Here is a 16500-nt window from a genome sequence, read left to right on the forward strand (position 1 = left end):
ATTAAGATAGAAAATCTGTGTTCAGCAGCCGCCCTCAGCCTCTCTTATACTTTCCTGAGACCCATCTCTACCAGCGATGTAAATGAGTGCCTCGGCCATCTGCGACTCTCGCCCCTGTCAATCAAAGTAATTTAGCCCAATCAGGAGAGAGAGGGGGTGTGGCCAAACCACACCTCTGTGTCTGAATGGACACACCGAGCTGCGCCTCAGCTCGGGTGCCCCCATAGCAAGCTGCGTTCTGTGGGGGCACTAGACATGAGGGAGTGACCAGGAGCACCAAAGACAGACCTGAGAAGAGGGGATCTGGGCTGTACTGCACAAAAGCATTTCACAGAGCAGGTAAGTATAAAAAAAAAAATATTTGTAAAGGTTAAAAAAAAACCGAGACTTTAGCATCACCTTAACTGGTTTGTACTGCCATGCTTTTGTGATAAAGTGAAATAGTTTTTAAATAAAGACAAAGACCCGTGTGCGGATGTACCATGGTTATGCCTGCTTATGGTTCCTCTGAGTTGCACCAGATCCTGGCACCTGGTACTGTATAAAGTGTGCATTTCTGAAGTACAAGTATTATGTCAGTCACAACTTGCAGGGTGGGAATGAAAACTTGACTAGGAAAGTGGTTGAATAAAAGAAGTCCAATAGTGATTCTCAATGTCAAAATTAACATATTTTTTTTACACTTGCTTTGTGTTAACCTTTGGTCTCTTAATGGCTTCCCGACCGCCTCACACAGATATACTGCGGCAGAAGGGCACGTACAGGCAGATTAACTTACCTGTACGTTGCCCTTTAATCGCTTCAGCCCCGGAAGATTTAATCCCCTTCCTGACCAGATCACGTTTTGCGATTTGGCACTGCAGTGTTTTAACTGACAATTGCGCGGTCTTGCGATGTGGCTCCCAAACAAAATTGACGTCCTTTTTTTCCCACAAATAGAGCTTTCTTTTGGTGGTATTTAATCACCCCTGCGGTTTTTATTTTTTGCACTATAAACAAAAAAAGAGTGACAATTTTGAAAAAAACACATTCTTTTTTACATTACGTTACATTTTTTAAATATCCCCCAAAAATATATAAAAAATCATTTTTTTCCCTCAGTTTAGGTTGATACGCATTCTACATATTTTTGGTATAAAAAAAAAAGCGTTTATTGATTGGTTTGTGCAAAAGTTATAGTGTTTTAGTGTTTTATGGCATTTTTATTATTATTATTTTTTTTACTAGTAATGGCAGTGATCTGTGATTTTTATCATGACTGCAACATTATGATCAAATACCACCAAAAGAAAGCTCTATTTGGGGGAAAAAAAAGGACGTCAATTTTGTTTGGGAGCCAAGTCTCAAGACCGCTCAATTGTCAGTTAAAGCGGCGCAGTGCCGAATCACAAAAAGTGCTCTGGTCTTTGGCCAGCCAAACGGTCTGAGGCGTAAGTGGTTAAATATATCATTGAAAGTGTTAAGTTATATCTGTTTGATAAGTGAAAAATGCCTGTGGATCCTGCCAGAACTCCTGTGGATGCTTGGGGATTCCGAAGGCCCCTGTGTCCACGCAATAGACTGTTGATATGGGCTGACATCCCACCATTTTGAATATAAGCCAGCTATCAGAGGAAACATGTTGACCTATGATTTTGGACCCATATCTCTATCTATTTTGTATAGGATATTCAAAAGTAGTGAATGGTCCATTGGGATATATTTTATATCAGGTTTATGTACATGGAATATTGATGACCTTGTTCTTTTAAATTGATGTGCACACGCACAATTTTTTTTACTATGATATGTAAATAAAGTTCTTTGCATTTTAGGCTCCATTCACACCTAGGCATTTTGAATCATGGGCAGAATCGCTGTGATTCTGCCCACGATTTAAATTGTGGAAAAACACGGGACACATTTGCCCATGCCATTGCTTCTTAATGGCATCCCAATTGTGGTGTGACCTTGCCGAGATAAATGGCGCTGCAATTGCGGCAAAATCGCAGCGTGCGAAAGGGAGCAGGAGCTTCTTTTGGGTGACAGCGCCTCATGTTGCTGCAAATGTAGCAGGATTTATCGCGCAAAAATAACATTGTGACTAGGGTGCCATTAAGAAGAAATGGCATTGCAAATGCTTACAGTGTTTTGCTGTGATTTGGAAATGCGGGCAGAATCATGAAAATTCAGATCGCCTAGATGTGAATGGAGCCTTACTATAAGTGGTTCTTCTAATGCCAGTGCCATTAAAGTCCCATGTTATAGGCCATTGATATGCAATTAGCAGACCTCCAGCTGTTGCTAAACTACAACTCCCATCATGTCTCTGCCTCTGTCTGTCATGCTTGTGGCTCTAAGTGTCTTTCTATGCCTCATGGGAATTGTAGTTCTGCAACAGCTGGAGGTCCGCTAATTGCATATTCCTGTTATAGGTGCTCTTCCTATACACGTTTTTACTCTAGTGAGTGAACATTGTTACCCTTGGACAGGAAATATGTTATTTGTTACTAGCAGGATCGAGATGAAACTAAAAGTAAGCTATAATAAAATAAAAAATAAAAAGAATAACTCCTTACATGATATTTTTTTTGTTCTTGGGTTTAAACACACTTTAAGATAGATTTGCTAAGCTAGAGTCAGGTACAAATATTTTCCCAAAAATGATATGTCTCAGTGATTTCCTAAACCATGGATAGAAAAATCCATATATTAGTGGATTACATGTTGAGTTGATATAGCCAAGCCAGTTGAGAGCATCGAACAAAACTTCAGGCGTGGAAAAGTTGAGAAATGGATCGACTAAAATGGTTATAAATACTGGCATCCAACAGGATATGAACACTCCCATCACAATTCCCAGTGTCTTTGCAGCTTTCCGGTCCTTCTGCTTGGAAATTTGAGTTGACATTTTGTCCTTAAAGTTCCCCATGACGTGTTTCAGAATGTTAGCATGCCTTTGAGATACTATAAATATTTGTATGTAAATTCCAACCATAACTGAGCCAGGAATAAAAAAGCAAGCAAAAAACATAATCACAGACCACAATTTGTTGAATGTAATTGGACATAAATTAAAACATTCCACTAATGACTCATATCCAACTATTCCTGATACATGGGAATTTGTTATGACAACTCCAAAAGCAAATATAGCTGGCAGAGACCAGCAGACAAATATCATTTTTTTAATGACATCTGTAGTCATTTTAATTGGATAGTGGAGAGGATTGCATACAGCATAAAATCTATCAATGGCTATAGAGCAAAGATGGAAAATTGAGATGACACTAAGCATTAAGTCAAAACTGTAATGGATTTTACAAAACAGTTTTCCAAAATACCAACATTTTTCTACAGATCTCACCATACTACAAGGCATTATGAGGACACCAAGAAGGAAATCTGTGGCTGCCATGGAAAGAATGAGAAAATTTGTTGGGGAATGTAACTCTTTGAAATGGCTGATGGAAATAATGATTCCCAAATTTCCGAAGACTGTTATTGTTATGCAGACAGTGAGAAATAGGTATATTCCAAGACGTGCAACAAGGGGCCTGTCAGTTGGGCAGAAAAATGAGACATTTTCAAATTGCAAGCAAACTGGATTAGTGAATGTCCTATCCATGCCAAGTGTCTTCTGTTGTAGAAATGTTCCTGTAGATGCTCTAAAATGAGAGATATAGATATAGTGTTATCCAATAATTTAATTAAAATACATACTTATTTTACCAGCCAAATTATTTTTATTTGTGACTATCCAATCCTGGAATTCACACAACACTGCCACACACCTGACCCCTCTCTAACAGTGCAGGACACGTGATTTTTCTTTGCTTTACTTACGTAACACTTACAGATCTATTCCGACCCCAGCTAGTGACTGTATATCGAAAGAAGAAGCCATATATGGGAGGAGTCCAAATTAATTTATTGATTGTGATAAAAGACAGCCAACACGTTTCAGGGGTCAAAGGAACTCCCCCTTCATCAGGGCTACAATAAAACATAATATAATGTAAAAATAACTTTGACTGATAAACTCATGAGCCTAACAATCGAAAAACATCATGGATAACATACATATACATGTGCGTACAAATACAGAATTCCAAAAATACCAACATATTCACAAACATGCACGTGCAATGGAATTAAGGTGAAGAAATTAGGGAATAGCATATATTAAGTGATAAGGTGCAATGGGTTCAACTAAAAAAATAATGATATTAAATGATATTAAAGTATCTCACAAAAGTGAGTACACCCCTTACATTTTTGTAAATATTTTATTATATCTTTTCATGTGACAACACCAAAGAAATTACACTTTGCTACAATGTAAAGTAGTGAGTTTACAGCTTGTAAATTTGCTGTCCCCTCAAAATAACTCAACACACAGCCATTAATGTCTAAACCGCTGGCACCAAAAAAAGAGTACACTTCTAAATGAAAATGTTCAAATTGGGCCCAATTAGCCATTTAGCCTCCCCGGCGTCATGTGACTTGTAAGTGTTACGAGGCTTCAGGTGTGAATGGGGAGCAGGTGTGTTAAATGTGGTGTTATCGCTCTCACTCTCTCATACTGGTCACTGGAAGTTCAACATGGCACCTCATGGCAAAGAACTCTCTGAGGGTCAGAAAAAAAGAATTATTGCTCTACATAAAGATGGCCTAGGCTATAAGAAGATTGCCAAGACCCTGAAACTGAGCTGCAGCATGGTGGCCAGTGACATAAAGTGGTTTAACGGGACAGGTTCCACTCAGAACAGGCCTCACCATGGTTGACCAAAGAAGTTGAGTGCACGTGCTCGGCGTCATATCCAGAGGTTGTCTTTGGGAAATAGATGTATGAGTGCTGCCAGCATTGCAGCAGAGGTTGAAGGGGTGGGGGGTCAGCCTGTCAGTGCTCAGACCATACGCCACACACTGCATCAAATTGGTCTGCATGGCTGATTGGTGGCAGATTCCGAGAAGGAAGCTTCTTCTAAGATGATGCACAAGAAAACCCACAGTTTTCTGAAGACAAGCAGACTAAGGACATGGATTACTGGAACCATGTCCTATGGTCTGATTAGACCAGGATAAACTTATCTGGTTCAGATGGTGTCAAGCGTGTGTGGCGGCAACCAGGTGAGGAGTACAAAGACAAGTGTGTCTTGCCTACAGTCAAGCATGGTGGTGGAAGTGTCATTGTCGGGGGCTGCATGAGTGCTGCCGCCACTGGGGAGCTACGGTTCATTGAGGGAACCATGAATGCCAACATGTACTGTGACATACTGAAGCAGAGCATGATCCCCTCCCTTCGGAGACTGGGCCGCAGGGCAGTATTCCAACATGATAACGACCCCAAACACACCTCCAAGACAACCACTGCCTTGCTAAAGAAGCTGAGGGTAAAGGTGATGGACTGGCCAAACACGTGGGGGATCCTCAAACGGAAGGTGGAGGAGCACAAGGTCTCTAACATCCACCAGCTCTGTCATGTCATCATGGAGAAGTGGAAGAGGACTCCAGTGGCAACTTGCGAAGCTCTGGTGAACTCCATGCACAAGAGGGTTAAGGCAGTGCTGAAAAATAATGGTGGCCACACAAAATATTGACACTTTGGGCCTAATTTGACATTTTCACTTAGTGGTGTACTCACTTTTGTTGCCAGCGATTTAGACCTTAATGGCTGTGTGTTGAGTTATTTTGAGGGGACAGCAAATTGACACTGTTATTTAAGCTGTACACTCACTACTTTACATTCTGGCAAAGTGTCATTTCTTCAGTGTTATCACATGAAAAGATATAATAAAATATTTACAAAAATGTAAGGGGTGTACTCACTTTTGTGTGTGTGTGTGTGTATGTGTGTGTGTATGTATATATATATATATATATATATATATATATTGTAGACATGTCACTGGAGAAGTGATCGAGGGGGTGTACATCTCACCTAGGTTGCTACACAGTGTGAGATGGTAAATCCAGGATGGATCAGTTTCTCAGCAGCGATATGCTGCTGAGTTGTTATTTAATTTTGCCGGGCCTGGGTTTATATGGAATGGCAGGTAGGTTTGGTAGAGGGACCTGTCATTCCACATCCCCCGATCCAGTTCTGGGTTTGGGATCAGGTGAGCTTGGATCCTAATTAGCCTGGGAAGCTAAAGGCTATGTAGGGTCTGCAGGTGATCGCTCTCAGCCAGGGAATGAACAATCTGTGTGTTGAAGGAAGCTGCAAGCACAGCCACGGCTGGAGCTAAAACTCACCCTGCGACATCCAGGCGAAAGACGCTGTGTTTGTAAGTGTCAGATAGGTGAGCAGAACCTGTTAGTAAGCGCCCAGCCGGACTAGGACTTTTATTTTTGTTGTACTTAGAAAGCACGGTGTTGCTGTATATTTTGTTTGCTGGACTGTTTGTACCACGAATAAACGCCAAGATCTGCTTTATAAATTCCAAGTCTGCTGTGAACTGTGTCCAAACACACCCTACCCCGGGAAGATCCCTTACAATTGGTGGAGGTAGCGGGCAACGCGGTTGCTAGGGGCAACGGTGTGGACAGACTTGGCTACAGCTGCTGATGTCCTGGGTGAAAGCTGCAACTACACTCCAAGAACAGTCCAGCAACATGGAGGAGATGCTGAAGCAGTTTATGCAAGTGAGTTTGCAACAACAGCAACGACATGAACAGTCCATGGCTGAACAACAGCAGATGCATAAGGAAGAGTTGCAAGCTTTGCGCCAAAGCCAACAACAACTTATCGAGCACCTGATAGTAATGCGAGAGGCGCCTGTGGTTACTAATCCACCCATAGTGATGGGAGCCGCTCCAGAGATTTTTTTTGGGAGAAGGACTGTGCAGAAAGCGCTGCAAAAGATGACTGCTGAGGACGATGTTGAGGCCTTTCTAACAGTATTTGAGCGCGTGGCTGAGCGAGAGAAGTTACCAGCCGCTGAGTGGGCAGAGGTAATTGCGCCCTATTTAACAGGTGAACCCCAAAAGGCCTACTATGACCTCAGTGAGCAAGAGGTTAAGGACTATACTCGGCTAAAAGAGGAGATACTTGCCCGACTAGGAGTTACTACTGCAGTCCGTGCCCGGAGGGTACGCAACTGGAGCTACAGTCTGGACAAATCAGCGAGGTCCCAGATGTATGACCTAATCCATTTGGCAAGAAAGTGGTTGGAGCCAGACACTTCTACTCCTGCACAAATCCTAGAGAAGGTCGTGATGGATCGCTACCTCCGAGCGCTTCCTACTGACCTGCAACGCTGGGTGGGACAAGGTGATCCTAAGAACGCAAACGAACTTGTCAACCTTGTGGAGAGGTTCCAGGCGACTGAGGACTACCTCCGTGATGTTCCTGCAGCATCTTCACCTCCCCGGAGCGCCAGATCTGTGCCGTCAGCTGGTAAGAGACTTCCATCTATTGGGGGAGTGTGGAGGGGTGCTGATGGGGGGAAAAGGGCTCAAGTGGTGTCTCAGGGACAAAAGACTGGTGATGGTCCCGGGTGGCTAAGGGGCTCTGAAAAGGACTCCTTGCCAAAGAGACCAGGCCCTATCCAGTGTTGGAGATGCCATGAGGCGGGACACGTGTCGGCCCATTGCCCTCTTACCTCTGAACCCATGGAATGTGACGCTAGCCGGCGTCAGTCGCTATTTGCGGAACCATCTTGTGCTGCAGTTCCTGGACTAGAGACTGAACCGCAAATCTGCGATATTACAATCAATGACTTTCCTGTTAAAGCGTTAATGGACTCAGGAAGCCTTGTAACCTTGGTGCATGCTAGCCTGGTGACTGGGGACTTAGAGTCTAAAAAGCATATGAGCGTTGTGTGTATACATGGTGATACAAAAGTGTACCCTATAGTGCTGGCTAAAGTCGGGACTGAACAAGGCACAGTACAATATGAAGTGGGTGTGGTTAAAAACCTCATGCATAATGTAATATTGGGGCGCGATTTTCCTTTATTCTGGGCTCTCTGGGAAAAAAAAAAAATCCCCAAAAGGAGTGAGGATATCTCTAAGGTGGTTGCGTTGTCCACTGTGAATGATAAAAGTGTACAGGATGAAAATGATTGTTTTCCTTTGCAGGTCCTGGCTGGGGAGGAGGAGGCTCCTCCCACTGAGCAAAATATACTAGACTTAGAGGTGTCTAGGGATAATTTTGGGGCTGCACAATTACAGGACCCCACTCTCAAAAATGCGAGAGAGCAGGTTGCTGTAATGAACGGGGTACCTCAGGAACCAGATGCTGAAAAAAGATTTCCACATTTTTCGGTGACTAATGATCTTTTCTATAGAGTCAATAAGGTTAAGGATGAGATTGTGGAACAGCTTCTGGTACCTAAGCCGTACCGGCGTCAGGTGCTTGACATGGCACATAACCATGTTCTTGGGGGACACTTGGGGACTGACAAAACGCGAGAGAGGGTTCTCCAGAGGTTTTTTTGGCCGGCCATATATGATGACATTAAAAAATACTGTGAGTCGTGCCCCACATGTCAGGTTAGTGCCCCAGTGTCACATTTTCGCAGTCCTTTGGTTTCGCTCCCTATTATAGAGGTGCCTTTTGAGCGTATTGCCATGGATTTAGTGGGTCCCATTGTAAAGTCAGCTAGAGGACACCAGTATATTTTGGTAGTCCTGGATTATGCGACCCGCTATCCTGAGGCTGTACCCTTAAGAAACACTGCATCTAAAACAATTGCACGTGAGTTGTTTTATATGTTCTCTAGGACTGGGATCCCCAAAGAAATCCTAACTGACCAAGGTACGCCATTTATGTCAAAAGTAATGAAGGAGTTATGCAAACTATTTAAAATCTCACACATCCGTACCTCTGTATACCACCCCCAGACGGACGGATTGGTGGAGAGATTTAATAAAACTTTGAAACATATGTTGAAGAAAGTGGTGGCAAAAGATGGTCGTGACTGGGATCATTTATTACCCTACCTCATGTTTGCTATTAGGGAGGTGCCCCAAGCGTCCACAGGGTTCTCACCATTCGAGTTGGTCTATGGTCGTCACCCTAGGGGTCTACTGGACATTGCAAAAGAGACATGGGAGAATGAGTCCACCCCATACAAGAGTGTTATTGAGCATGTAGCACAAATGCAGGACCGTATAGCCACTGTAATGCCCCTGGTAAGGGAACACCTCCAGAGGGCTCAAGAGGCCCAAAGTAGAATTTACAACCGGTCCGCAAGAATCAGGACATTCAACCCAGGCGATAGGGTCCTTATACTAGTCCCCACTGTTGAGAGTAAATTCTTGGCGAAGTGGCAAGGTCCTTATGAAATTGTTGAAAAGATCAGTGAGGTGAACTACAAGGTGCACCAACCAGGTAGAAGGAAGCCTTTCCAAGTTTATCACATAAACTTGATCAAGCCCTGGAAAGACAGGGAATCCTTGGGGGCGACAAATACTGTTAATAATTTGTCACAACCAATCCCTCCAGTCAAGGTAGGTGATACTCTATCAGTATCACAGAAACAGGAGGCTCATGAATTTTTACAGAAAAACAAAAACAAGTTCTCTGACCTCCCAGGGCGTACACACCTCATCCATCATCACATTGAAACTGAGCCTAGAAGCAGAGTAAACCTTAAGCCCTATAGGATACCCGAGGCACGTAGGGAAGCCGTATCTGCCGAGGTAAAACGTATGCTTGCTCTGGGGGTAATTGAGGTGTCACAGAGTGAATGGTCCAGCCCAATTGTGCTAATCCCAAAGCCCAATGGAACTTGGAGGTTCTGTAACGATTTCAGAAAGTTGAATGAGATCTCCAAGTTCGATGCGTATCCTATGCCCAGGGTAGATGAGTTGATTGAGAAGTTGGGTAACGCCAGGTACATAACCACCCTCGATCTCACAAAGGGCTATTGGCAGATTCCACTTTCTGACGAGGCTAAAGAGAAAACTGCTTTCTCCACCCCTGATGGGCTATTCCAGTATGTAGTGATGCCGTTCGGGTTACATGGAGCGCCTGCAACTTTCCAGAGGTTGATGGACTTGATTCTGCGACCACATCGTGATTACTCAGCCGCCTACCTCGATGATGTGGTCATTTTTAGCCCTGATTGGGAAAGTCACCTCTGTAAGGTACAGGCCGTGTTGGATGCCATAAGTGATGCGGGGTTGACCATAAATGCCGAGAAGTGTGCTCTAGCCCTAGAAGAGGCCAAATATCTAGGCTACATTATTGGGAGAGGGTTGATTAAGCCACAGCTAAATAAAATTGAGGCAATACAGAATTGGCCTAGACCCCTGACAAGGAAACAGGTTAGAGCTTTCCTGGGTATTACGGGGTATTACCGTAGATTTGTGCCGAACTTTGCCTCAGTTGCTGCTCCACTAACTGACTTGACAAAGGGCGGAAAGACAGCAATGGTCACGTGGACCCCAGAGGCCGAGAAGGCTTTCCAAAGCCTTAAGTCTGCCTTGTGCCAACCACCTGTCTTAGTTACCCCCGATTTCAAACGAGAATTTCTGGTCCAGACAGATGCCTCTAACACAGGCTTAGGTGCAGTACTCTCACAAGTAGTGAATGGTGAGGAGCATCCGGTGACGTACTTGAGTAGAAAATTAACCCCGGCCGAGAAAAATTATGCCATTGTGGAGCGAGAGTGTTTGGCAGTAAAGTGGGCCCTAGAATCGTTAAAGTATTACTTGCTAGGCAGGAAATTCAAGTTGGTGACAGACCATGCCCCCCTAACATGGATGAAGTCAAACAAGGAGAGAAATGCAAGAGTGACTAGATGGTTTCTCTCCCTACAAAACTTTAATTTCACTGTGGAACACAGGCCAGGGAAATTACAGGCAAATGCTGACGCATTGTCAAGGGTAAGTTGTCTGTGGGGACAAAAGGCTCAGCCCTCCGGTCTGAAAAAGAGGGGGGGGATATGTAGACATGTCACTGGAGAAGTGATCGAGGGGGTGTACATCTCACCTAGGTTGCTACACAGTGTGAGATGGTAAATCCAGGATGGATCAGTTTCTCAGCAGCGATATGCTGCTGAGTTGTTATTTAATTTTGCCGGGCCTGGGTTTATATGGAATGGCAGGTAGGTTTGGTAGAGGGACCTGTCATTCCACATCCCCCGATCCAGTTCTGGGTTTGGGATCAGGTGAGCTTGGATCCTAATTAGCCTGGGAAGCTAAAGGCTCTGTAGGGTCTGCAGGTGATCGCTCTCAGCCAGGGAATGAACAATCTGTGTGTTGAAGGAAGCTGCAAGCACAGCCACGGCTGGAGCTAAAACTCACCCTGCGACATCCAGGCGAAAGACGCTGTGTTTGTAAGTGTCAGATAGGTGAGCAGAACCTGTTAGTAAGCGCCCAGCCGGGCTAGGACTTTTATTTTTGTTGTACTTAGAAAGCACGGTGTTGCTGTATATTTTGTTTGCTGGACTGTTTGTACCACGAATAAACGCCAAGATCTGCTTTATAAATTCCAAGTCTGCTGTGAACTGTGTCCAAACACACCCTACCCCGGGAAGATCCCTTACAATATATATATATATATATATATATAGTGTGTGTTGGGAAAAAACTGTAGGAAAAAAACTGAAACGTCATACTGAGTTAGAGCTGCAAGCTGAGGAAGAAAAGTGTACTGTCCATGGACCCTGGAATAGATAAGGTGCAAGGATTGTGGACAATAAATGTCATACGTCTATGTGTTGCATCAGAATATTATTGGCATTGCAAGCTGAATCATCGGAGTAATCCTAGTTGTAATAGTATTACATTGGTGGAGGTGGATGCCCTAAGGTTTTCAGCACTTTGTTCAGTTAAGAGTGGAGGAAAACGTTATTCATGTTTGACTTTAAAGTGGTTGTAAACCGATTACAACCACTTTAACCTACAGGTAAGCCTAGATTAAGGCCTACCTGTAGGTGCAAGAAATATCTCACAAACCTAAAAGGTTTAGGAGACACTTGCAGAAATAGCAGCATGCGCTGTAGACATCGGGCACAGGTGCACTGTGTGTGCTGTTTCTAACGGCGATCATGCCGTTAGTGACGGCGCCAGCGGGCATGCGTGGGAGTGATGTCATCGCTGTTCCGGCCATTCACAGCACCGGAGCAGCGATACCCGGAAGACAACAAATATAATCAACAATGTGAGTGCTAGAAAGTCCACTCAAGAGTCCATAATCATTTGTTATTGTAAACATATCAAAACAGTATCAAATACTCAAATTGAATTAAAGCGGGAGTCTGCCGGGAGTTCCGCCGTTAGTTTTTTTTTAAAAAGCCAGCAGCTACAAATACTGCAGCTGCTGACTTTTAAAAAAATGACACTTACCCGCAAAGCGCGCTCGCGATGTCGGCACCCAAAGCCGATCTCTCGATCGTCTCTCGGGTGCTGCCGCCGCCATCTTGGGTATGGGAATCAGGAAGTGGAGCCTTTCGGCTTCATTTCCCGGTTCCCTACTGTGCATGTGCGAGTCGCGCTGCGCAATAAGGATGGTCCCCGCTGTCTCTGGGATCCATGTGTTTCCCAGCAGGCAGCGGGGGACTTTCGGGAAAGGGACAAAGATTCTGCGGAAAGGGGCGTACCTTCTGCAGAATCTACGCCGGAAGTGGGTGCAGATACCTGTACTGTACAGGTATCTGCACCCCCCTCCCCCTGAAAGGTGCCAATTGTGGCGCCGAAGGGGGGTAGGATTCTAATGAGCGGAAGTTCCACTTTAGGGTGGACCTCCGCTTTAAGTGGAGCCAGCTTTTTTTTAATTTGAGTATGTTTATGTCCATTCACTGCCTTTTGCAACTCTCTGTGCAGTCAATGGCCCATCTTTGCAAACACATTAGCATATACAGTTTTGTGGGACTTTGGGGTAGATTTACTAAAGAAATAGAGACTGTTTATGTGAATGTTCACTTGCTATGTTAAAGCCGTGTTCACCAATTATGTGTAGCAAGGTCCCGGGGCCCCAAAGGCCTAATGGTGACCTCAAGGGTTAGGGAGAGCTGACATCCTTCCTTTGTAGATTGGGTTACCAGGCATGGTGAGTGTGATGCAAGATGAAATGATGGGCGCCAGCCACTTTTTGAATGCGAACAAGAGATTTATTGTCTCTTAACAGAACTGTGGGAGAGAGGGTTAGGGCCAGGACACCCTTGAGTAGATGCAATGAAAATTGACAGACTCCGAGACTTTTATAGGTAGACAGCTATACAGTGGAAGGCCTCCAGCTGGAAAACACTTCTGTATAGGTAGGGCCCCTGTCTCCTATTGCAACTAATCGTGCAACAGTCACGAAAGGTAGTTGTACATAACTCTTGGTAAAACAGAACAGTCCTTTACTTATCTCACAGTATCCCACTGTAGGTCTTCCCTCAGTCTCTCACTTGACTTCCAGATCCCAGACGTCCCTGGATCCCCTGTGCTCTTTCACAGCTATCCCACCAGACACTCATCAAGTGTCACCCCTGCTGGGTCCCTGCTAATGCTTTCCCACTTCTTTACTGTCCCCGGCTGGTGAGAAGACAGCTCAGGTACTTGCCTCAGCTTACTCACAGTATTCTCCGGTAACAAGGTGGGTGATCCCTTAGTGGCAACAGCTTCCCCTCTACCTCCGACCACAACCGGTTCCCCGCCCGTCCGGCTGAACCTTCGCAACTTGGTTGGACTCCAATCCTGCAGTCCCAACCCTACACTGCTTCTCCTGCTCCTGGATAGGCAACAGGCACCCTGGTGGCCAGGTGTCCCTGCTATAGGCCTAAGGCTTCTGGCCTAGCAGCCCGGGGCGACATGACACATGTCCACCCAGACAGCATCCAGGTGGCACAGAACCCAGATCACTTGACTCCACCCAAATAAATAGGCTCTCCCAGCAGGCCAGGGGACTAAAAGAAACCCCCGCCAATCAGCTAAGACACTCCATCCATTCATGATCTGACCTTGCTAAGCCCCTGTCAATCTAATGTCACCAGCCACAGTGCCACCTAGTGACAAAAGAGAAAAGGAGCAGCAATTCCAGAATTTAGGGAGGAATCAGTGGATCTTCTATCAGTCAGCCAGGACAATTACTACCTGCCAAACAAAATTTGTTAGGAACCCTGTCTAAACTCCAGGGTGCTACATCTTTTTAGCCATCCTGTCCTAAACGGGGGCTATTAATCAATTTAAGTTATTTTGGTTTTTCCCTAAACTCAGTAAAGCTATGGTTTCTCCCTTCTACCAGGAGGTGTCACTAATACCCTTGGTATTAGTATGAGAGACTACAGAAAAACTGACTTATGAATATTTATACTTCCCCTAGCCAACCAGTAGGAGGTTTATACCCATGTGTGCATGCTGAGGGAGTGTATAAATATATATAAGGAGGGCCAAGTAATCTCTATCTCTCCCCCCCTTGCTCTGGCCTGGGGTAAGTGTGTGAGGAGCAGCTGAGAGATTAGGCCTGTAGCCTGTGCTTGGAGCCCCAGAAATCTGCTTGTCCATTGTATGCTGGTTTTTGAGGCGCTATGATCTGGAAGCCTGGCTGAGGAGAAGAGAGGAGAGGAACACATAATGTCTGAAATAAAGTACCAGAGATCACTCGGCCACCTGAGGTCCTGGGTAGGGAACTTGTGGACAGCCTAGGAAAGCATCAAGAGGAGATAATCAGGATTACTGCTATTGCTACTGGAAAGATGTTATTTCTGGAGATGGCTGTGACTAACACAGTACAGATTGCTGGAATCAGCCTAAAAGCTATTTTCTGTACTGGTGTCTCTCTTTGTTAGTGCTATTGAGTCCCCAGGCCAGTAACTGTTATAAACCCCCCACCCCCCTCTAAAACCCCATACACACTATCAGTTTTTCTGCTGAGTTTTTCCTTCAGATTTACCAAAACCATATAATATGAGGTCAAACCTTAGGAGTTTCAATTTGTATGCAATCAGGCAGGCCCTTGCACTACATGGTTTTGGTAAATCTGAAGGAAAAACTCAGCAGAAAATCTGATAGTGTGTGTGGGGCTTAACAGGAGTTTGGCGTGAGAGTCAATAAAGTCCTTTTTGTTTGTACATTAAAGTAACTGGTGTCCATCGGTTCACATCCCATTACTGCCTATGTAATCTGCACCCTGAAGTTAAATGTCAGCCCACTCTGTATCTGGGAATTACTACAATCCCTTTGGGGCGGGGGGGGGGGGGGGTTAGGGGCATGCTACACATGTGTAAGTAAAAATCTTATTTTTTATTCTCTTGCACATTTTGAATGGATATTGAAATTGAACGCACCTTCACCTTAATTACTACACTAAGTGAATATTCGCTTTGCAGGTTCAACATACATTTAGCAAATCGAACAGCCACTGTGTTCACTGAGTACAGGTGACTAGGTCTGTTCATGCCCACAGAAATTCCCTCTCTATGTTATTTGGTAGACTGTTTAAAATATTTATTTTAATATTTGCATACTTTATTTAACCAGTAAGGGTTGATAATTAATACATCTATGAAACCGTGTGAAGTATACTTTTTAGTGACATTATAAACTTTACAATGTTTATACATGTATGGACAAATATATGATATACAGTATAGGAGGCAATATTGTTATACAATACTAATTTTCAATACTATTATTAAACAGTGGAAAAAGGCAGTTAATAAAAGAGCATATGAGAAACATATTCTGCTCTTTGGAAAATGTGTGCCTATCCTTCTGCATTATCAGGGTGACCTGTCTTGGTGTTCTTGCACTTTTAGTAAACTGTCCCTTGAGTGGCAAACAATGCAGTGAATTTTAATTTGCTTTGTTTTTTTGTCTTTTGTTTTTTGTTTTATTACAAGTTTTTTTTTTTTTTTAATACAAAATTTTTGCTGGCTTTCCCCTTCATAAATGTCCACCTATTTAATTTAAAGTGCGTAGACAATCCTTTCTAATTGAACCGTCCCTTTGGATTCCTTTATGCACCATCGATAAAGTTGAATTGAACATTTTTTCATTGCAGCAAGTTTAGAAATATGTCTACATGGGTGAGTTTTTCCTTCCACACCAATGTGTTCTCTAAGAAAACACCAAATGTATGAATGCCCTCAAAGGTATTTTTTGTTAGTTAAATATTTATTTGACACATAGCCAACAGAAAGTTATTCAAATGCCGCAAACAATCAGAATACTTACAATTCAGGAATCTTGTGAAACTTCCAGTCCAGATTACAATGGACCATACATAAAAGCACTTTTCTGCTAATCGTTTATTTAGTCACACAGCCCATAGAGGTCTATTTTAATGCAGTCACTTTGAATGCAGCCAGTAAAAAATAAATCAGGATACTTACAGTCTAGTGAAACTTCTAGTGACGAGGACACAGACCCACACAAGGCAGGCAGATGTTGATTATCTGTAGCTTATATCTTATCAGATAAGCACCCAAGAGAACTTCTATTACCATGGGCAGCTAATTATCTATAATTAAAACATCACTGTAAACAATCCCCCCAGGAAACACTGGACAACACACAACAATTTAATATGTCTATAGGTAAACCTCACCACTTTGAAAAAATGGAAATGGTATTAGGAAG

At 43.8% G+C, this 16500-nt stretch overlaps 1 protein-coding gene across 3 annotated transcripts; it reads right to left on the minus strand.

Moving 5' to 3' along the window:
- Window positions 1-1194: 1194 nt before the first annotated feature.
- Window positions 1195-16292, minus strand: LOC143990128 (trace amine-associated receptor 3-like). 3 transcript variants are annotated; one of them, XM_077490293.1, is made up of 3 exons: window positions 16254-16292; window positions 3837-3975; window positions 1195-3647 (listed from the first exon to the last, which is right to left on the minus strand). In XM_077490293.1, exons 2-3 carry the CDS (start codon window positions 3884-3886, stop codon window positions 2594-2596), a joined length of 1104 nt encoding a protein of 367 aa, XP_077346419.1. In that variant the 5' UTR covers window positions 3887-3975; window positions 16254-16292; the 3' UTR covers window positions 1195-2593. The 3 variants fall into 3 exon arrangements, with proteins under 3 accessions (XP_077346419.1, XP_077346420.1, XP_077346418.1); XM_077490294.1 differs by lacking the exon at window positions 3837-3975 and having other exon boundaries at window positions 16254-16284; XM_077490292.1 differs by lacking the exon at window positions 16254-16292 and having other exon boundaries at window positions 3826-3969.
- Window positions 16293-16500: the final 208 nt, after the last annotated feature.

The sequence above is a fragment of the Lithobates pipiens genome, unplaced genomic scaffold (assembly GCF_037356315.1).
Source record: "Lithobates pipiens isolate NorthernLeopardFrog02 unplaced genomic scaffold, aLitPip1_a1.2 Scaffold_18, whole genome shotgun sequence".
Classification (NCBI taxonomy): Eukaryota; Metazoa; Chordata; class Amphibia; order Anura; family Ranidae; genus Lithobates; species Lithobates pipiens.